The sequence below is a fragment of the Rhipicephalus sanguineus genome, chromosome 10 (assembly GCF_013339695.2).
Source record: "Rhipicephalus sanguineus isolate Rsan-2018 chromosome 10, BIME_Rsan_1.4, whole genome shotgun sequence".
NCBI lineage: Eukaryota > Metazoa > Arthropoda > Arachnida > Ixodida > Ixodidae > Rhipicephalus > Rhipicephalus sanguineus.
In genome coordinates, this window is record NC_051185.1 from 43397814 (window position 1) to 43421362 (window position 23549).

Genomic DNA, 23549 nt, shown 5'->3' on the forward strand with positions numbered 1-23549 from the left:
GTAGCTTTGTGTCTGGTAATCTCTAAATTAAATCGTAAATGCTGTAGCGTATTGTACAACTAATTCTAGCGTAGTTAATTGTGACCATTTTAGCATCACTTCAAAACGCCCGCCTAAAAACCACAAGAAACTGGCGCCCCATGCGGGGGAGCGTCAAAGACCACGTGCACTCAAGCTGTGGTGACGTTGACAGCGCGGTCTTCAAATCGGGGCCCCGCGCGCGGTAGAGATTGAAAGTATATGGGTGCCTCGGTATGGGTTAAACCTGTTAAGCGCGTGTCCCCTCACGAAAACTACCTCGAGAGCAGCCCGACAACAGAGCCAGAGGGGTGAGGAACAATAGGTCTCGCCGGGTGCCAGTCGTCGTATTGTGCACGTGCGCCCCGCAAACCTTCTGTGACGTCCACAATACTTGCTTTACTCGTGGAACGTCACACGGGGCCTCTATCTACGTCACACCAGGATGTCGCAAGGTGCAGCCAACTCAAGTGAGCACTCACGCTTACTTTAAAACCAAATTAAGATATCTCAAAGGCAACGTTCGTCACTAATAATCGGTCAGATGTGCCCCCGTATACAGGAAAGTCAAACAACACAAAGATCTCGAGGTTTCAATTTTGGTGTCAGGGGTCCTTTAAAGCCCGAACCATATAGAGCGTTTTTGCCGGCGTTTCCTGGCGTTGCGTCCCTCGGCGTCGTCGCATCAACGCCGTCAGAGAGGGCGGCAAACCATATGAAGAGCGTTAGCTCAGCGTCACACAGTGTGACCAGAGGGAATGAACCTGACACCTCGTAAAACAGTGTACAGTTTTCGTCAATGGACCAACAAGATATATTCCTGATTATAGGTTTTATGTCTCATTAGCAGTTCTGTGGTGCAGAAAACGAGTCACAGTGACACAACGCCACCGAAAAGTATTTTTTTTTATTTGACTTGTAGCGCCAGCTATTGGCATTAAGAAGAAGCACAAACTTGTAATATATGGCCTCTGAGCTTGAAGCTGCCGTACATCTTTGAGGCTACGTATTCGGCCAATACACTCATTCCTGCTAAGCCTACCGATGAACTTGAGTACGGCACTCGGAAAGACTTCAAAGATATCACGATCGCTTTGCTGTCGAAGCTTCTAGGGAACAAGCTAAGTCAAATACAAGCATCAGTTGAGAACTTAAGGGCCACACAGTGCACGGCGACGACTTATTAGATCCGAGGCGGGCGGCAGCCATCTTGGCAGCAGCGATGACGCCGTTACGTAGCGGAAGTCGCTGCCAGCCGCACGCTGATTGGTTCTGCGTCCATCGAACTGCTTCCGGCGTCGACGCTGCCGCCCGTGATGTCTGGACCGTCCAGAGGTGGACGTTTCGGCCACCGTCACCGGTAGCGTCGACGTCGAGGGACGCCGGCGTACGAAACGCCGGGAAAACGCCGGCAAAAACGCTCTATATGGTTCGGCCTTAAGCGGTACCTGATTAAGAGTGCACGTCAGCGGCGTTCGACCGCAGCGCTACGCCAAGGGCGCACCCATCCCTTAATCGATAGCCTGGCTATTCTGGCGCGATTATATTCCACTTTTCACTATTAAACGTGACCCGCTCTTCGGCCGCCGTAGCTACGTGCTTCTGTCTCGAGAGCAGCCTATCAGCATAACTGCTATCAGTGGCAATCTTTCTCACAAAGTGATATCTACCCAACGGCATACCGTGCGAAGCGCGCCGTGGTAGCTTTGATTCTGCTATCAAAATAGAAGAGGGACGCTCATACCCATAGGTCGGCAAAAAATGTGGAGACTCACTCATGAAATATATTTTGCCCTTAGAGCTCACTCGGACTCAGACTCACCAAAAGTTTTCCTCCACCGAACTCACGCGGGCTCAGGCTCACTGAAAATTTTCTCAGCCGTGCTTCCTCGGACTCAAACTCACCAAAATATTACTCACTCGAACTCACACAGACTCAGACTCACGGCGCGATCTGAGTCTGAGTGAGTCGACTCATGGGTACATTAGCGTATAATTAGCTTTTTCAACCATGGTGCCAATGCTCTTTAGCGCCAGTATCTCGAATAATTGGTGCTCTCTTTGGCGCCTTTTGATCTCATACGTTCAAATACGAGTTATCGCTGGTTGCAATCCAGTCACGACATTTTTACTGAAAGAGATGACTCACACGAGGTATTAAGTGCGAAGCATTTCTTAGCGAACCTTTGGCACTGTGAGCGTTTCTATCTATCTATCTATCTATCTATCTATCTATCTATCTATCTATCTATCTATCTATCTATCTATCTATCTATCTATCTATCTATCTATCTATCTATCTATCTATCTATCTATCTATCTATCTATCTATCTATCTATCTATCTATCTATCTATCTATCTATCTATCTATCTATCTATCTATCCGCCTACGTCTGGGTGCTCTCATGATCGCCTCCTTAACTTGGTGTAGACCGAAATTGGCATGGGAGGGTAAGAGGATTTGACGAATATGACTGTCGGGTCATGACAAGAATAACGTGAAAATCCTGTCGCGTACGTCGTCAAACCCTTTCCTCCAGACAAGTGTGGCACATGCCCGTTTACTACGGGCCGCGGTGTACGGGTTTGCGCCACAGGTGATTGACAGTTTATATCTACCCAGGAATGGAGACAACAGACATTAGTAATTTAAATGCAAGAGCGTTAAGCAAAACCGATATCGGCAGCGTTGACCCGACGAATGGAACGAATAAAAATTAGGATCCCAGCAGGAATCGCACGCAAGCATTCTGCGCGGCAATCAGGTATTCTACCACAGATCCACGCCATGTCTGTAAATTGGTTTGGAAAAACAGCTTATGCAGTCGTAATCTCGTTGCAACGTAAATTGTAGTTGTGGTGCTGGCTATCTAATTTTACAAGAAAGCAATAAACACTACATATGTACTCCAACGATACAGGCGTCATGTCAGATTAACGTCTGTGGTTCCAGTGTTGGCTCCGCTTTTATAGCCGTCTAATAAACATTACATTTGTATTCCTGTGATTCAGCAAGCTACATTGAAGCATTGCTCGACCCCGGATGAATACATTAACTAAAGTTACGTAAGATATTCACCTGATTGCATCATAAAGTGCACTTAGTTTAGATAATACTAACGTATGTACTCTAACATGAGGGCTGACGTTACTTCGCACCATAAGTTACCCTTTAAAGGCTAGTGTTGTCGACGTGCCAGGTAAGCCCACGATGTGCTCACAGCTACTACACTTACAAAAACACGTCGATCCACCTCGTAACACTTGAAATACAGCACAGAAGTACTCGCTGACTGCTTCGCATGAAACCAATTCCCACAACGCGTGGGATCCGCCGAATGTTGTAGCGTTAGCTACACTTGCCTAGCCGGAGCCGATTTCGCGTGGAGGGTCATGAGGCGTGCTGCGCATGCGCGAGGATCAGTGATGTCACACATCTGGGTCACCGGAGCTGGCATTTCACGCGCTCTCCGACACCGCCGCGCGCGGCTCGCCGCTGCTGTTCTGCGCCGCATTCGAGAGGAGTGACGTCGTAGACACAGTGGCGCCGTCGCACGCGCAGGTATTTGCCTTCGCTGTGCAGTCGCCGTCTGACGCTGCGCTGAGGCCTCTTGATAGCGCCTCTGACTGGCGTTTGCAGGTGGGTAACGCCATGGCGAAGGAAAGCGCAAATGCTGCTCGACGGCGCAGACGAGCTGAGAAGCTTATCTCATCGGATCCAGAAGTAGTTGCCTGGAAATTAGCGGTTCAGCTTACGAAGAATGGACAGAAGAAGGCTAATAATCCTACACAATCTGGAAAGCTAACAGTAATCAGCTGAACCTTTGCTAACGCTACGTATATCTTGGCATATCTGAGCTAAGCCACTGCAATTTTTTTTTATCAAGGACTTCCCGTGAAAGAGTTTCCAGGGGGGGGGGGGCGTGTTCACGGCACCTGCCTCCCTCCGTAACTCACGCCTCTGATAAGTAAATGTTGAGCTGGCGTATGAACACTAGTGCTTTGAAGTATGTGTGAGTCGTCGGGAGTATAAACGTGAGCCGACATAAGGCTGATAGTAATGCTTAAGTTATGTAGATAAAACCATACGTCGGCAAAAGAGGGTAAAGGTAACTCAGGCTCATTCGAGAAATATATTTTGCGCTTACTGCTCACTCGGACTCAGATTCACCGAAACTTTCCTCAACTGGACTAACTCGGACTCGGACTCACTAAAATTTTTCTCAACCGGACTCACTGGGGCTCAAACTCACCAAACTGAATCTTGTCCGGACTCACTCAGACCGAGCCTTACGGCTCGATCTGAGTTAGTCGACTCATGAGTGGGTTTGCAGACCTATGCTCATACCGCAGATAAGCGCTTTGCATGAAAACAACCTATAATAAAGAGCTGAGACACGGCGTGGACAAGAGAAACTGTAATATGACAGTGTAGAACCGTAAGCCTAGCCAGCGCAAACAGCAACAACGTTCAGCACGAGCCGCTCCTGTGTAGCGCTGACGATACGACTGTGTAGCTAGCTCTTCAGGGTGCACTTCTTCTTCATCACATTTTCCCCCTCGCTGAAGACGGAGCCCAGTAGGCGTTCTAAGGTGTCGTAAGAACAAGGGGTTCGTGATATGGCTTGAGGCGATCCACGTGAACAGTTTCGCGGCCTCGGCGACGCAGGTCCGTAGTGGGCGTGAGGGGTTCGATGATGTAGTTAACGGGAGAAGTTTGCTGTAGCACGCGGTAGGGTCCATGGTACCGGCTAACAAACTTCGAGGAGTTACCTGGCGCAGGAGTGGGAGGCACCCAGAGCCAAACAAGAGAGTTGGGCGAAAATTGATTGTGGGGCCGTCCGTCGTCGTGTCGAAATTTCTGTAGCCCCTGTTCCTGAGTTGTAAGGGAGCGGGCTAGTTGCCGACATTCTTCTGCATATCGAGCAGCTTCGGAAACTGGTGTGCCCTCTGAGGAGTCGGGTCGGTAGGGAAGAATGGTGTCGATCGGAGACGATGGTTCTCGCCCATAGAGTAAAAAGAAGGGAGAAAAGCCGGTCGTCGCCTGGGGTGCCGTATTGTAGGCGTACGTGACGTAGGGAAGAATAAGGTCCCAGTTGGTGTGGTTAGAGGCGACATACATAGAAATCATGTCTCCAAAAGTTCGGTTGAAACGCTCGGTCAAGCCGTTTGTTTGAGGGTGATATGCGGTAGTACAGCGGTGAATCACATGACATTCAGCGAGAAGTTCTTGAATAACATCCGCGAGAAAGACGCGCCCTCGGTCGCTCAGGAGTTCACGAGGAGCACCATGACGTAGAACAAAGCGTTGAAGCAGGAAAGACGCAACGTCACGTGCCGTTGCGGCTGGCAGAGCGGCTGTTTCTGCATATCTCGTGAGGTGGTCTATCGCCACAATAACCCAGCGATTTCCGGCGGATGTGTATGGTAGAGGACCGTAAAGGTCTATTCCAACCCGGTCAAATGGTCGCATTGGGCACGGCAACGGCTGCATTGGTCCAGAAGAGCGGCAAGGATTGGGCTTGCGGCGTTGACACTCTGTGCAAGATCGAATGTACTTTTGTACGAATGTGTACATGCCGCGCCAGTAAAACCGAAGACGTAGTCTGGCATAGGTCTTAAACAAACCAGCGTGTGCGCACTGTGGATCGGCATGAAAAGCAGCACATATGCTGGCGCGGAGTTGCCTGGGTATGACAAGTAGCCATTTGCGGCCGTCAGATTGGTAGTTGCGGCGATAAAGGATGCCATCACGGATGGCGAAGTGAGAGGCTTGTCGGCGTAGTGCTCGAGATGGCGGGCGTGCGAGCGCGTCAGATAGGTAATCCATCAAAGACGCAATCCACGAATCTTTGCGTTGCTCCAAAGCCATGTCGATGGATCCTAATGGCGAACATAAGTTGTCCAGAATGGAGAGACTCGCAATGTCAGTGGAAACAGGCGAACGCGAAAGAGCGTCGGCATCGGCATGCTTCTGGCCTGAGCGGTAGATAACCCGGATGTCGTACTCTTGGAGCCGCAAAGCCCATCTTGCCAAGCGGCCGGAGGGATCTTTGAGGGAGGACAACCAGCAAAGTGCGTGATGATCGGTAACGACATCGAAGGGTCGACCGTACAGGTAAGGCCGAAATTTTGTAATGGCCCAGATGATCGCTAGGCATTCTTTTTCAGTTACTGAATAATTTGCTTCAGCTCTTGTTAGTGTGCGACTCGCGTACGCAACAACATAGTCTTGGTAGCCGGGCTTTCGTTGGGCGAGGACTGCTCCAAGACCGACACCGCTAGCATCCGTGTGGATTTCTGTGGGAGCACTTGGATCGAAATGACGCAGTATGGGTGGTGTGGTCAGTAGCTGACGTAGCGTCGCAAACGCATGATCGCAAGCCGGGGACCACGCGGACAGATTGGGTTCTCCTTGAAGCAGGTCTGTCAAAGGTGCCATAATCGAGGCGAAATTGCGAATGAATCGGCGAAAGTATGAACAAAGGCCGATGAAACTGCGCAACTCTTTTAAAGACGCAGGCCTCGGGAACTCTTTAACGGCACGTAGCTTAGCGGGATCAGGGAGTACGCCATCTTTCGATACGACATGTCCGAGAATGGTCAGCTTGCGTGCCCCAAAGTGACATTTCTTTAAGTTTAGTTGAAGGCCAGCTTCAGCGAGACATCGTAAAACCTGCTCCAAGCGACGAAGGTGCGTTGGGAAGTCAGGCGCAAATACCACCACATCATCCAAGTAGCACAAGCATGTGTTCCATTTGAGGCCTCGTAGAATAGTGTCCATCATGCGCTCAAATGTCGCAGGCGCATTGCAAAGGCCGAATGGCATCACATTAAATTCGTATAAGCCATCCGGTGTGATAAATGCGGTTTTTGGCCGATCATCTGTATCCATAGGTACTTGCCAATAACCAGAGCGGAGATCGAGGGAGGAAAAGAACTCTGCACCTTGTAAACAGTCTAGGGCGTCGTCTATCCGGGGCAAAGGATAAACATCCTTTCGCGTTATCTTGTTTAGACGACGATAATCTACGCAAAAGCGTATCGTGTCATCCTTCTTTTTAACTAAAACAACTGGTGATGCCCACGGACTGTCTGACGGTTGAACGACGCCGCGCTTTAGCATATCACCTACTTGTTCATCAATGACGCGGCGTTCAGTCGACGACACACGGTACGGTCGCTGCCGTAGTGGTGGGTGAGAACCTGTGTCGATCCGGTGGCATACAGTTGATGTTCGGCCTAGACAAGTGCTGTGGCTGTCGAAAGCTGGGCGAAATTTGTCAAGGAGGCATAGAAGGTCACGGCGTTGCTGCGGGTTTAGATCGTCGTCGATGACATGGCTGAAAACGTCACCGGCCGATGCGCCAGTTAAGGGACTACAGAAGAGGGCGTTGACCTCTGATGAACCATCAGGAACGCACGTGATGGTTTCGCAAGGCTCCATTGTGCCGATACATTCACCTGGAAGCAATGTAATCGGGAATGGGAATGGATTGCCCACAGGGACGTCGGTCGTACCACCTTGAAGGGTAAGCAGAGCGGTTGGGAGCGGTGAGAGGTGGCGATGAACGAAAGCAGCGGAAGGCGTGAAGAGCGCGATACCTTCGGAGGCAGCGGAACATGACACAGGTGCCAAGACAGTAGCGTGCGGAGGGATCTGGGTGTCGTCGGTGATGACCAACTTCGCGCAGGAAAGGTGATCGCCAGCAGGTAAAGCATCGGCAAGAGATGAGAAGGCGACTTCTGCACGGGCGCAATCGATGACGGCTTGGTGACGGGACAGAAAATCCCAACCTAAAATAATATCGTGAGAACAGTGCGGAAGTACGACGAACTCGACTGTGTAGGGTACTTCTTCAATGATGAGTCTGGCAGTACACGCCACAACAGGCTGGACGGGCTGTGCTGTGGCAGTGCGAAGAGACGGACCGTAGAAGGGGGTCGTCACTTTTCGGATTGAGCGGCACAATTTTTCGGTTATGACAGATATTGCGGCACCCGTATCGATGAGAGCAAGAACAGATACACCTTCGAGAACGGCATTAATAACATTCGGCGGCGGAAGAAGAGGGCTTGTACTTTGCGACGATGACGCAGTTCTTGCCTCGGGAACTGCGCCATTTAGTTTTCCGTATCGGTTGCAGATGGACGTCGACGCATCGGGGAGAGCGAGCGACGACGAGGGGAAGGAGAACGACGGTCAGAAGCTGGTCGAAGGCTTGGTCGTGGAAGGGGCAACTCGCGGTCTGAAGCGTAGGAGAACGTGTGGCTGTAATCAGGTGCGCGGGGGTCGTCACGTGAATGTAGTGGTCGGCGGCGGCACAGGCGTGCAACGTGTCCGGGTAGACCGCATGAAAAGCAGATTGGCCGATTGTCGGCTGTGCGCCAAGGATTGGCGACCCGATGGACCGGAGGTCGTGGCGGCATCGTGGCGTAAGCAGGAGTAGACAACGGAGGCGGCACGCGGAACGTCTGTGGTCGTGGTCGTGCTGCTGCTTCGGCGTACGTCAACGGTGCGGTGACTGGTGGCGGCAGCTCTGGTGGAAGAACCTCAGACACTTGGTCTTGTATGAGGCGTTGTAGTGCGGGATTGAGCGGCGTACTTCGCTCCGGCAGGTTGGGGATTAGTGAGAGCTGGCGAGCAACTTCCTCGCGCACAAAAGCTTGAATCTGCGAGAGAAGTACGGGATCTTGCGAGGGAGTTAAGCCGGACAACGATTCCTGATGTTGGACAGGACGGCGGGTGACGAGGCGTTGCCGGCGGAGCTCGTCATAGCTTTGGCACAGCTCAATGACTTGGGCGACAGTACCCGGGCCCTTCGAAATCAGCATCTGGAATGCGTCCTCGTCGATGCCCTTCAAGATGTGCTTGATTCTGTCCGCCTCGGCCATGGTCGCATCGACGCGTTTGCACAGGTCGATGACGTCCTCAATATAGCTGGTAAAGGTCTCGCCAGGTTGTTGAGAGCGCGACTGCAGGCGCTGTTCCGCGCGAAGCTTGCGGACAGCAGGACGGCCGAAGACTTCGCTGAACTTAGCCTTGAACGCGGTCCAGGTGGGAACGTCGGATTGATGGTTCCGAAGCCACAAGTGAGCAATGCCGGCGAGGTAAATACCGACAGTGGCCAGTTTCATGGCGTCGTCCCATTTGTTGAGGACACTCACAAGTTCATAGGTAGACAGCCAGTCGTCGACGTCGTGGTCATCAGTGCCGCTGAATATTGGAGGGTCCCGCTGACGAACCGCGCCGGAGCATGCGGTGGCCTGCGGAGCAGGTAGCGGCGGGTTTGTGTGAGTTTCGGTGGTCATGGCGGCAGGTAGAGTCCGGTTGCGCAACTCCAGGATTGTCAGAAGACCTAGCAACCTCCACCAATTATAATAAAGAGCTGAGACACGGCGTGGACAAGAGAAACTGTAATATGACAGTGTAGAACCGTAAGCCTAGCCAGCGCAAACAGCAACAACGTTCAGCACGAGCCGCTCCTGTGTAGCGCTGACGATACGACTGTGTAGCTAGCTCTTCAGGGTGCACTTCTTCTTCATCACAAACCAACTAACAATGTGTTGCGCTGAAGTTGAACACTAATATATCAGTTAATAACAAGAAGAGTACTTTCCGGCCCAGCTCTGCGGCCGATGGCAGGTGGCGCGGACAGGCAGTTTGGCACGCGCTGGCGTGGTCCATTAACTTCTGTGGTTGACTGTACAATGTAACCTATATAGGGCTGCATTTTTAGAGCACTGTGTCCCAAAGAAACCATGAAGTCGAGATCGAAAGTTCATCAACGCAAGATCGGCGTACTGACCTGTTTTACACAGTATTAGAATATGGAGACATGTCCATCTGCCCTGGCTTTAGTCTGGAATATGCCCACTGTGGTAAATTTTCTTAGCAATCCCGTTAAGGAGTTTTTAAAAAAGAATAACGTTTCCGCCGAAAACAACGAACTTTTATTTTACAATTATCATTTCCTTATATGAACTTTGTTTATCAGGCTGTGATTGCATTTGATGTGACTCGGCTACCTCATACCCTTGGTACACGGACAGTTTTGAAGCATTTGTTAACGACAGTTGAACACGCTCAACCGCGATTAACACCTAGCGTAATCTGCAAGATTCGCAGTGCGCTAGCTACGATCGGTTTCATGGCGTAACGGCAGTATGCTAAAAAAATCGCAGCATATCCACGGGGTGAATGATGATGAGTGGGGCGAAGCTACGGAGGGAATCATCTGTAAACCGTGAAACTCTTCCGTGAAATGCGCCCAGTACATAATATAAATAGTGTGAAACATCGTGTATATATTAAACATCAAACTTTTATTGTACTGTTGGTTTACGTGGTCCCTTCATTATCACTTGTGATCGGTGAAATGCAAGGAAGAAGTCCGCTCCCGAGCGAAAGAGCGCCAAGAGCGACCGCATTCCCCGCTCGCCCTGTGCGAATTAAAGGCAAGGCTAGAGGGAAGACAGGACGCGCGTTCCACGACGCGAGGTCGGTAGCATGCCCAACGAAAGCCAACGGAACGCGATCGTGCAAGTGCTCCGGCTTCGCATCGCCTCATGGTTCCATTTAGCGTCCCAAAACCAAATATATTGCTCAAGGTGTGCCTTGCGTTTTTCGCAGAAATAATTTCTTTATCATGTATATTAAGACGAAAAGTTGAAAGCTCACTAGAGTGTATCGCCCGCAAAGTATGTCTTTTAGTGTGATTTAACTCTCGTACGGCAGGGTCCTCGCGCCGTTGCCGGTCAACGGGCGAGGTGGCTACATACAACTACTACTACTACACTTTAAGAAAAACATCTGGCGTTCTTTCGTTCTGCTTTTACAAAACATCTGGCGTCTTTCGTTGGTTTATTTCATCAATCAACGGCGTTTTGAACAAAATATTTATTGTTTAATCACGCACAGGAGAAATCTCACCAGGCACTACCTTGGAGGTAAACAATGGCTGCTAATGGGAATGAGAGACAGAAGAAGTCGGCTTTTAGCTAACACTTACACTTCTACTTCTACTAACGTTTCCTACTGGAACATGCCAATGGCTGCTAATGGGGAATGAGAGACAGAAGAATTCGGCTTTTAGTTAACGCGCACGCTGCGAATTTTTTATTGTTCAACAACGCACAGGAGAAATCTCCTACCGGCACCACCTTGGAGGTCAAAGCGTAAGACTTGTTACGGACTACTACGATCAGGGGGAGGTTACTCCGTATACCTCCCATAGGATGCCTTAATTCATGACGTCACCGCTGGCAGCGCCAAACGTCCCTTCAGTTAATATCCTGGCGGCTGGGATTCAGACTCTCGAACGGCAGAATGGCGGCGCACACGGTATGCGTCGTCATGGCAACACTAACACCAGCCGCGCCTCCTCTCCTAGCACCCTCGCGCGCGCCGGGTTTTTCTCTTTTTGTTTTGTTTGCGTGCGCGGGCTCCCTCTCCCTTTCTTTTATGACACCCTCGCCCCTCCTCCGCGTGCTGCGCCGTGCAGCGCGCCGGGCGCTTTATTTATTTATTTTTTTTTTTGCATCCGCTGCGCGTGCTGCACCGCGCGTTCGTTGCGCGTTTGAATGTGCGCAATTTGCAATCAGGCATTCTGCAAACACTGCAGTCGTGCAGCATGTGCCAGAACGCAAAAGAATGAATTGCACTCACAACACAGAATATCTTTGGTCTCTTTTTATTCTCCTCGTTTCCGAAAATCAACATTCTATCAAATGTGGTGCGATACAGGCTCAGGATATTAACATACAAGTGTTCATGATCACTAAACAACACGAAAGTTCTCGGCAATGTTAAGAATTTAAAGAACAGTGAAAAAAAAAAACAGAACATAACACTAGGGCACATATTCAAAAACACAATATTTATACGGACAAAAGTGCAGAACAGTTTCTGATACATGCGCACGATATTGCACAAAATTATCATAACAAAATTGAACATTCCTGAAATGCAAAAGCAATGAAAGCAGTTGAAATACCTAAAAGTAGAATAATAATGTAACGACCATTTTAAAGATGTCAAAATGAACTCCACATATAACACAACTAATATTTGCCGCACTTTATTGACTACATTTCCAAAAACGTTGATTTTCATATAACTAGTGATGATAAACGCGGAGAAAATGAACGGCTGATATCGGATGATTCATGGCATCTCTTCTTGAAGTGCGCCGATTCTGCAATTCTTCAGCTTTTCTCTGGGCGCACCGATCAGCTGTGTTGCGTTCCGAAATACGCCCTAAAGAAAAGGGCAAGTTTCAATCAGATAAAGAGCGCCGTCGATTCGTGCAAAAGTGAACTCGTTTGTTCGTCTCAGAGCAGCATAAGTTTTCATACATCTACCTAATGTCTCACAAACGTGGTTATAGGCGATGGGGAGTAATTAACCGGAGACAAATGCAAAGCACACACTCAAGCACGCGGTTCTGTGAGAGTTGTAAACCTGTAACTATAGTTACTTCGCATGGGCTTCATGTCCGCTGCTTGTTCGTATAACGATTTAAACGCAGCATCCTGCCCTTTTCAAATCAGTCATTTTTGAAAACAGTAACTGTAGCCCCACTGCAGAGAACAGCTACTCGGTATGGACGTGAATTCAATTGACACAATGAAAACCGCGACTCAAAGTTCGTTGTCTGTCTGTCAAAGGGCACGCTCACCTGTCGTTCTTTTGGAGGCCGGCACATATATTCCGGGACTTGTTCTGGAAGTATTCAAGCAACAAAGCACTATGCACGAACAGCGCGAGTCGCAAAACATCGCGTCGCACAAGCACACAGCGAGCGAGCACCATGAAACGGATGAGCGACGACGGCTAACGCACGCCTTACCAACGCCAGACACGAAACGACGAAACTTTCTAACGGATTTCAAAGTCGGCGGCGCCAGCAAGGCGGCGGAAAGCGCGCCTCCCGCAGGAAAGGGAGTTGATCCCGCCAGAGAGGGGGTTGAAGAGAGTTGGGAGGAAAGAGACGGAACGCAGATTTTAACTCTGATCCCAGTCAACAGATGGCGCCTCAATTTGCCATACCGGTCACGTGGGTTTCTTTCACTAGCCTGCTACGATGACGACGACTACGAGGGACGAACGGGTGCCGCCTTAAGGAGCTTCGCCCCTAAAACAGGGCTTATTTGACATGTGCAGTTGCCGCGATGGAGTTCGAATGGGTTCGGGTTGGAATTCGAGTGATGCACGGACCGCCATTTTGGTGGCTCGCGAAAACGTCGGTTACCTTAAATGTTCTGGCAGCCATCGAGAGCGAGTCACAAGACACCGGCGAAAGAGGAAATACTGCGCATTATAGTCACAGAATCAAGCATTCTTTTTGCGATACCTATTGGACTTGTACTTTTTAAACTTCGCTTGAAAGTCACAAACACGCACGCCCGCACGCACGCACGCACGCCCGCACGCACGCACGCACACACGCACACACACACACACACACACACACACACACACACACACACACACACACACACACACACACACACAAAACAAAACAAATGCCAGGCTTGCGCGGAAAGCGCAGCACAGTCACAGCGAAAGCTGGAAGAGCGGCATTTCTAGAGCCCGTTGTAAACTCTCTTGGGGCTACTAATACAAGCACACTAGCAATGTACCCACTACGCCATAAATCACAATATTTGTAATTGGGAAGCACCTACAACGCCATTATTTGTCATTGTGCGCAGAAGCGAGGTTCCAGCTACACACATGTACGGCATTATGTGCACTTTACGTGACGACTGATGACGACGAAGAATTGTGGCTCAGCCCTTTATAATGGGTTGGAAGCTTTAAACGGCTCACCAGTTACGTAATTCGCATTGTGCGACACCCGATCGCTCCCACCATGCAATATAACATACATTGACGTGAGAAAGAGAGACAGACAGAGGGGGAAAAACTTTATTGAGACCCTGAGGATATGGATGATGGGCTCATGGGCTTCCTTGGCAACCAATGCAAGTGCACTTGCGAGGAACCCACTACGCTACAAATCATAATTTCTGTGAAGTAGGGAAGCAGCCACTATGCCATTTTTCGTCATTCAACGGAGAGCCGTGGTACCCGCTAAAAACATGTAAGGCATTATGCGCACTTTGTTGGTGTTGTGCCTGATGACAATGAAGAATTATTGCAGAGCCCCTTGTAGTAGGTTGGAGGCATCCAACAGCCCACTCGTTGCGCAATTCGCATTGTGTGACGCCTGGTTACAGAATTCGTGTTGTGTGGTGCGTGGTTGTTATTTCAATCTTCTACCACACTAAATTACATATGTTAATGTGGTTCCTTCTGGACATGAAGCCTGTATAGCGTCGTTTTGCAAGGCAGTTCGAAGCACCGGCATGGCTCAGAGGTACTACACTGGGCTCCCACGCAGAGGGCCCAGGTTCGAACCCCGTTCCATCGTGGAAATTTTTTCTTATTTCGAGCGATAGTGGTTACGGACACCGGCGGCGGCGGCGGCGGACAACTACGCCACCAAAAACGGCCGTTGAAATGATCTCATAACAGCTTTCGCTGTAAAAAAAGATAGTGCAGCTTGCACTCAGTCGCTCAAGGCTGGGTCAAAGCAGAGCTGGTGGGCATCTAAGCTTGTCCTGACTTGGCTAGGCTTTTACCCTCTCACCTCTCTCTTTCCCACACCTTGCTATATTATTCTACACAGGGCTACGCTTGCTCTCTCTAGTTTCTATCTCTTTTTGTGTCTGTTTCTTTCTATCTCTTTCTCGCTCTATTTCTTTCTCTGTGTTTCTATCTTCTTCTCTCTTCTTTCCCTTTCTTTCCATCTATTTCTCTTTCTATTTCCTTCTGTCTCTGTACTCATTCTCCCCTCCTCTTTTCCCTCCTCCTCACCTTCAAATCTGTTCTCCTCGCCCTCACTTCCCTTTCTCACCTCCTCGCTATACTATACTATACAACGCTATGCTATGCTTTGCTGCCGTGCTTGGACAGCCGAGAGGTTACGACGCTCGTCTTTCAGATCGTGGGTACGCGGGTTCGAATTTCGCCTTGTCAATAATTTTTTTTTTCGCCGAGAATTTTCTATCTACGACACACTGCCAACCTCGAGCATAGCAGCTCTAATGTAAAACTCCTATAGCGAGTACGTGCCGCAGAAATTGGGCAAATCCCACTACTCATTACACGGGTCCACTAAAAATTAACAAGGTAGCACACGGGTGGTATACACCGATTAGGGCATGCACGTTGCAGCGTCTCTTGTTAACTATCTGTACAGAGTTCATGGGCGGTGGTTGAGCGCGTGATGATCATAATTTCCTACCTCCGACACACGGCCAACCTCGAGAACAACACCTCTGCTGTAAAACAAAAAACGTCATGTCGTGTGGCATAGCGGAAGAGCCTCGATGCAGCACTACGGAGTCATTACCTTTGCTGTACGTAGTGTGATGCTATTATGCGCGCCCTAATTATGGCCCTAATTTGGAGTATACATGTCATTACCGAGCTTCGCTATATTTTCTGCTGCTTACGAGGTAAGTAGCAGGCGCTAAGTAGTTGACAAGTTGAAGTTGCGCGCTGAGAAGCGGCGCTGCCTTCGCGGCAACTAGTGGAACATGTCGAGCCGCGGCGCATGCGCGCGGAGTGCACGCGTGCGCAGCAAACCGCAGCGCACAAACACGAACCGCTGTCGTGCGTACCTCCCACAGTTTGCAGCACGCGTTGTGTGTACGATTTTTGTGTACGAAAAAAAAATTCTGGTTAAAAATATTCTACTTCCACAGCGCTTTCAGCGTTACCATTCCGCGATTGCACACTCAGACCGGTAAGGAAGGAAGGAAGGAGCAGGAGAGAAAGCAAGGCAGGGTTGTTAACCAGTCTAGAAGGACCGGTATGCTACCCTACTCTGGGGGAAGGGATGGGGGAGATATAAAGATAGAGAGAGAAGGAGAACACGCACGCACAATGAGTCACACAGATCTCACAGTCATGCTAACGTCGTTAGTCTATCACCGCCGGTGCAAGTCTGACGCCTTCAAGAAGTTGAGCACTGCCTTCGTCGCCTTCACCGCGATGACCTCAGACCGGTAAGCTTTCCGTTGCACTAAAGCGAACACGCAACATAAAAATTGGTTATCGGTCTCTTTAAAGGGGTCATAACCAATCTTCGATCATAATCTGTGATATACGTGTTAATCCTCGCGCGTTCAGAAACGAGCCGACGAAATTTTAACGCATCTGGTCGAGCAATTACTTTATAATGGAATGTCTTTATAAATACTCGAGCGGTCTCAGAATCTGGCAACATTGGCGTACTGGCGAGTCGTGACGTAGCAAGCTGCTTGATGTGCGAGCGTCTGCATTCCGGCAATCGATTTTGTTCCGTGCTCAGCTGCGCGTGCAATCGAGCTATTTCAGATTTGTTCAGCCTGGCATTGAAACTGAACGGTTTTTAACGGCTGAAACTTTGATAGAAGACGACATGACGTCACACACGCTATGATAATATGGCGGTCGCCGTTGGTGGGTGAGGTTAGAGTTACTGTATATGATACCTCTAGGTGGCAGAGTTGCGCATCTGTCTTCCAAACGCCGCCAGCAACCACGCATTGCGGAGAAGCTGACGCTTGGGCCAATATCTTGTATTTCTCGACGCCGCCACTGCAGCTAACTGAACTAACGCTAGTCATCGATAGTCAATAGACACGCCAGCCACGTTAAGCAGCGACACGGCAGGCATGTCGCCGGCAGAAATGGAGTGTGCACCGCATCGCTCAGGTTGCTAGCCAGACCTGGCCAGACCTATGCGCAACTCTGCTACCTAAAGGTAGCATAGACAGTAACTCTAGTCGAGGTTTATAGCCAGCGACTTCTAGCGCTTATTTTGCACCAAAATATTCTTTTACGGCCCAATTTTCAAATACGTGTAGGCACAATAGAGCAGTTACTTCTGTAGACCCTATTACAGGAGAGAAAACGCCGCCATGCTTGGCTGCGCGCGGGAGTCGCAAGGCTGACGTCACAGCCTCGGCAGTGCATTTTTTGGGGGTCACGCCTATATAGCGCACCCCATAGAGGACTCATATTGTGAAAATGTCAGCGCAAGCAAGACGGAACACAAGAGAGGAAGGGCACAGTACGAGCGCAGCCCTCGTACTGTGTCCTTCCTCTCTTGTGTTCCGTCTTGTTTGCACTGACTTTTTCACAATATGCATCAATTCCAACTCGCCCACCTCCCTACCTTACTGCCAGAGAGAATTATGGTGGCGCCCAGAGAGCCGTGTGTGAAAAGGTCTATATTCCCCTGAAAACCGCAAATTCTTGGGTGATCGTGTTATGGCCCTTGTAAAGGTACGCTCACATTGACTATCTGCGCATGCTTTGGGTCATTATAATGCACACCGTCTCGCAACAACCCAGATATAATTAATTTATGCTTGAAATTCTACCCTGTCACAGCTAAGGTCGACAGTGCTGTTTATGTCAACACTGGCGCCCCGGGATCATCCACGTGCCTACGTTGCGTCCCAGTGACCGCATTCGGGTGCTGCTCACCGCCTACCGCCGCCGCTTTGCCGAATCCGATTCCAGGACTTACATATGTATATATATATTTAAACCTCGTCTCCAAACATCCGCTTATGGTCCTCTCTTAATCACCGGCACCTATAGGTGTACACTGAAACGAGTTCCCAAATGTTTAAAACTTTTATCACAAAATGAAACAGCAACCGTGGGGGCCGTTAGCGAACGACGACCTCGACGTCTCTTTCCGGTTCGCGTTACGGCGAGAGATAAAAAATAAAAAATAAAAGAACAGTGTACGGACGCTACGCAGTGTACACACACTAACGTCAGACGTGTCTGCCGCAGTCCGAGCGCACTATCTGTACCGGCCTTGACAGTGCGGCAATCGCGGCGTTCCACCTCCAAGGTAGGCCGCGCGGGGGAGAGAGGAAGGAGAGGGGGGAGAGGGCATCTCTACGTGTAACCGTGATTCTCACGCGAAGCACGTCGACGGAGGCTTGGCTTCTTTCCCGGCCATTAAGCTGTATCTCTTCCTACGTCGGTTCTTGTTTTGCCATATTCTCATTTCTTTACCTTCGTCCTCCTCGTAAACCGTTATACAGCGCTTTACGCGGGAACGCGCGTACGCAATGCGATCTGCGCGCAGGATAGCGTATACAGCATACCTGGAGCGCATATCATTTCGGACTTTATGCCTAACGTTTGTACGTGCGGCTTCGCGAAGAGATACGTTCTAATGGAGCGTAATCTGAATATTGTGCGCTCTACGCAGTCACGCGCTTTGCGCCAACAGTCTTCGTTTGTTTTTAGCCACATTTGCATTGTTATTGCTTAGGCGGGCTGAATCTCTATTGCCTCATTGTGCCTGAATGTATTGTCACAGGTGGTCTCATTCGAGTTTGTGTATACTTAAGATTGTTGGCAGCTCGCCATGAACACCGGAGACGTGGTTATTAAATAATGCAAGTGCGTAGCAATGCCGGCACTGTAATGGCGCCATGTTTCCTGTAACGATCAGCGTAATACATTGAGGGTTTGCTCTGCTGCTATGTGATAACGGAACTGAGTCCCACAGTTCATATGCAGGATACACAAACGTCGCAAGGCATATAAGTTCGTTTCCATGGCTGTCAACTAGACTTTAGATCCATTAACTGATGAGTTTACGGAACATTGCTGTTTTCTGGTAAACTTGTTGGTTTTATTCATTAACTATCAAAGTTTGTGGGAATTTGTGTAAAGAACTTAAGCTCATTAGAATTCGTTTTTTTCCCCTTTCTGATATGAAACAAACTTGATTAGGATGAGTCTAACGGTTATCTCATGCGAGAATTTCTGGCTTTTTACATGCATTCAAGTACACAGACTCGAGTTGGCAATAATTAGCTTTCATCATAAGCAAACGAGATTCCCCGCGCTTAAGCAACGTGGTACGACTCAACAAGACTGATAATTTTTCCATCAGCCAACAGATGTTTGCCATGCGATAATATCGACTTAAGGAACTGTAAAAATTCGATATAATGTCTTCCAAGAGACGATTTTCGATTACTACCATGAACGAGTTTTCGACGAAACGGCGTTCGATAGAACAGCGTTCGATGAAACGGCTTTCGGTGAAACAGGCAGTTTCCAACGCTCATAATTAGCACAGTCGTCTACAGTCGGCTTAGAAGTTGTCTCGACCATTTTGAACGTTACGAAATCGCGGAAGTCTGTGCTGTTACGTATCGCAAAGTTTGAGGCCTTATATAACGGACTATTGTTGCTTCAGGCGCTAAGAAAGGAGGAAACGTAAAAAAAAAAAAGAAGAAAAAACTTAGAAAAATAAAAAAAACGATATTCTTGTATTGCATAGCCAAAAAGACCGCCAACATTTCATTGTCCGTTGCCTATAATGAGTGCAGACCAACGTGGCCGTCTGCATTTAACAGCTTTACGAAATAATATGACTACGGGGTCCGGCAGCAGTACGCTGCTGGTTATTACATTTACTATAATTTTCATTTTTATATAAAACGCATACTAGGACAAGGTGCAAAGAGGTCATTAGAAGCATTTCAATTTTTGAAAGCAGTGCAAGTATAGGTGCACGAAACCGAACAGCTAAAACACATCGGTGACCCCCGAAACACGCTACTGGAATGCCACCCTGCGGTTAAACACATTTCAATATTATAAGGCAACATACGTTTAGGGGCATAAAAGAAAAACGGCTAAAACACACCGGTGACCCCAGAAGCATGCTACTGGAACGCCACCCCGGGGCGAGAAAAACGAAAACACCAGTGCAACAAGCCGCGAAAATTTCTCGGGCGACTCCCCACTCCCCCCTCCGGGAGCTTCCACGATGACCTCTACGCCGCTTCTACGCGAAATAAAAACAAGTGAAACGCAAATGCCAATTACGGAGGAGGTCCACCGCGACCTCGCTGCGATGTTCCCTGCCACTCGCGGCGCTTCGATCGTTTTCCCCTGAGCGTTCGCAGAGGAAAGAATTCTTACTCTTCATTCGAGACGGAACGAGGCGAGGCTGATGGCGGTCACGGTCACTATCGCCTAGAAGAAAGAAAGAGAGAGAGAAGAGGGCAAGGAGGGAGAAAAGTAAAACTAGTCGAGGTCGTGGTTACACCTCAGGGCAACGTGAATTACGCTGTCGCAACCGCAGACGATCACGGCCGGGGAATCGATCTTTCAAGGCAATGTTCAAAAAAAAAAAAAGAAAAAGAGAAAGACCAACTACACGCAGGCTTGTGCAGATCAGGGGACATCCGGATAGTGCGAAGAAAAGCGTAATTATTTTAAAGATTACGGTACCGCTTCCTCGGAGCCGGAATCTGGGCGTTGTAACGGCGCTCTTGCAAAATGTACTGCGGAAGGACAAGCATTAGAGAGATTGTGGTTTGAGATTAGGAAAGACGCTTATTGCTGCGACCCATGAGGGGGAACGGCGCAGCGTCGTGGTGGAGAGGGGGAAGGGGAGAGAAAGAGGAAACATGAAAGGAGAGGGCTGCACCTATTCGAGAAATGAGTACCCACAACACCTAGCGCCAGGACCGGGGTACCTCTGTACCATTGAGAAAAATCGGTGTGTGCACAGCGGCACTTGGAATCGAATCCACCCCATGACGGTTTCCTTCTAACGCACATTCAAGTTTGTTGGAGCGTGTTGCCAACGATCAAGGAGTGACAACCATTAATTCATCTATACCGGAAAGCTATGCATGGCGCCGCTTATTAACAACAACTACTACATTATTTCCTTTTGGTGCCTTTGAATAGCACGCTAATGTCATGGTCATGGGCGTGCGCGTGGGGTAGGGGGAGTGGAGGCACCCCCTTCTAATAGACTAAGGGGGGGGGGGGCGCCAATATCGCTCCATACCTTGATTCAGTCGGATCTGTTCTGCCATGTTTGATGTAAAGAGTTATGGCGACACATGTTTGTGACTATAACGGCTACCGAGGCTCTGAGATGTGCATTCCAGTAGCTGTCTACTACCCTCCACTTACACCCGGAATCCAGGAACAAAAGGCAGGCCGTAGTAAAAAGGACGTCATCGCTTCATTTTCATTCTTGCATCCATCGCGAACCTTGTTTTACTTCAGACTCGAACCTTCGAAAGGGGAGGTGGGGGAAGGAGGGGCTGAGGTGATACTTGGCCCCCACTAATTCCACAACCCCGCGGCCCTGCGCACGCCTGTGATCATGGTATTTGTAAAGTAAATGTCACAGTCTTCTCTGCTGGCCTTCATAAGAGCCAAAATGCGCTGAACAAGTTGGACACCAGCGCGTGTCCATTTTAGTCAGTATATATGTGGGCAGGTGTTAATGCTTCAGCTGCCACTCGCATTCTTACCATACTTCAATCGAACACCACGGAATACCGCTTCCCGCTCTGCCGAAATGAGTGGATCCGGTCAAACAACCCTAATATACGAAGTGGCCGCGACGACGACGATGAGTCCTTATCGCATTCCACGCAACGAAAAAAAAAAAAAGAAGCTACTAATAGGCGGCCTAATGGTGCGTAAAGGCCTCCAGGTCGCTTTCGCGGATGGGACCAGAGCTTCAGCGCTGATCACGCACGCGTTCGTACCCGCGTCGCGTGCAGAGAAATCGGCCGTTTACGTCCACCTGGCCCTCCACGGTGACGTTGGCCATTTTTCGCTTCCGCTTCTCGGTAGCAATGATGGATGGCATACACAGACGTCGACCGACGGTTACTTCAGCTTCCGCGTAATTACAAAATCTTCACGGACTTGCATTTCGCACCGCGCGACAACTACTTTTTCTTTTCTTCCGCCTTTCTTTTTCTTTCTTTTTTGTCTTTCTTTAACACTTTCTTCCTTTTTTTCCTATCTATCTATCTATCTATCTATCTATCTATCTATCTATCTATCTATCTATCTATCTATCTATCTATCTATCTATCTATCTATCTATCTATCTATCTATCTATCTATCTATCTATCTATCTATCTATCTATCTATCTATCTATCTATCTATCTATCTATCTATCTATCTATCTATCTATCTATCTATCTATCTATCTATCTATCTGTCTGTCTGTCTGTCTGTCTGTCTGTCTGTCTGTCTGTCTGTCTGTCTGTCTGTCTGCGTTTGCGGTGATAAATCTCCTTTGGTGCATTGTACACACATGAATGTTGACCGACAACAACATCGAGTATACTTTCATATAAATAGAAGCTCTGACGATTGTACATCGTGAAGTGAATGCATAGTTATACCAGTGCTGTTGCTAGAAAAGTCTGCTGTTTTACGTGCCAAAACTACGATGCGATTATGCGGCGCGCCATTGTGCGGGCCGATTTTGACTTTTCCCCCACCTAGGGTTCATTAACGTGTGCCAAAATCTAAGTACATAGGCGTTCTTGTAATTGGGATGGAAAGGCGGTCGCCGTCGCCGGGAGTCGAACCAGCACCCTCGAGCTCAGTAGCTCATCAATATAGCCGATAAGCCACAATAGCGGGTACTGCGGCCAGCGCGACAGCCAAACTAACCTCTCAGGGAAATCCTTAGGTTATCGCGTAATTCAAAACAAAGCCTCTAGCGAACATGGACATTGCTTGGATATCCGAAGTGGCCAGACACGCTATTACCATCGGGAGTTGAGTTACGGAAGCCTCGATTTAAAGATTTGTTATTGCATGTCGCTAGCAGCGCTCGCCAGTAACATGCATATGCTCTGTGCGTCACTAGTGCATTGCAGGCACCATGCGACGATGAAAGGGTACCCCTTTTCGACGAGCGATTGTGAATTGTTATTTCGGATGCTCCCGCGTGCGAAGAGTTCCCAACTTCGTCTGAAGCTTTGGCAAGTGATCGTTTGCGAAACAGCTTTCGGTGCTTACGGTCTTCGTGTCTGACACAGTGTCGCATGCTTTCTGCGCAGTGATCAACGTTGCCGCCGGCAAGGCCCCCCTGCAGTCTTCAACGGTGGCCGGCGGACTGCCTCAGAAGGCCGTTGACGGCAGCACCAGCGCCTTCTTCACACCTGATACTTGCTCGCTTACAGAACCGGAACTGTCACATGGTAGGATGAATGCCCTTGCATAGAGCAAGATGTGTAATATTTCTGTAATGTGTAACGTGCAAGATGCGTAAAATCATCAACGCTCCCTAGTTTCACGTTACTATGTGTAATAGTCCCTCGTACAAGCAAGAAAGAACTTATGCTGTATAGCGCCCTCCAGGTCTGCTCACGTTAATGGTGTATTCTTGGTCGCTCCGATCCTCTGGCTCGGAGTCGCAGATGCGGAGGCAGCCCGCAATCGGAGCGCGCGAGAGGTAGCGTACCAACCGAATGGATCGACGATCTCGGAAGCAGCGCGCCTGTAGCGCCACCGTGCAACAGCGCGGGAAGCCGCCGGTAAAATCGACAATGCGGTCAACCATCCGAGCTGGCGTCATCGTCCGAGCTGCTGGTTTTAAGGACGAGACAGATGATACGTTTTGCCTCCGATCCGGCGTGCGGCGCGGATG

At 49.3% G+C, this 23549-nt stretch overlaps 1 protein-coding gene across 1 annotated transcript in view; it reads left to right on the forward strand.

The window, feature by feature from the left end:
• The window catches only part of LOC119406363 (sushi, von Willebrand factor type A, EGF and pentraxin domain-containing protein 1-like), a 43945-nt gene extending 20822 nt beyond the window's left edge, over nt 1–23123 (forward strand). Inside the window, exon 3 of the mRNA XM_049420062.1 lies at nt 22960–23123. Within this exon, the coding sequence (XP_049276019.1) occupies nt 22960–23123 (164 nt within the window). The remainder of the gene's footprint in view (nt 1–22959) is intronic.
• The last annotated feature ends 426 nt before the right edge of the window (nt 23124–23549 follow it).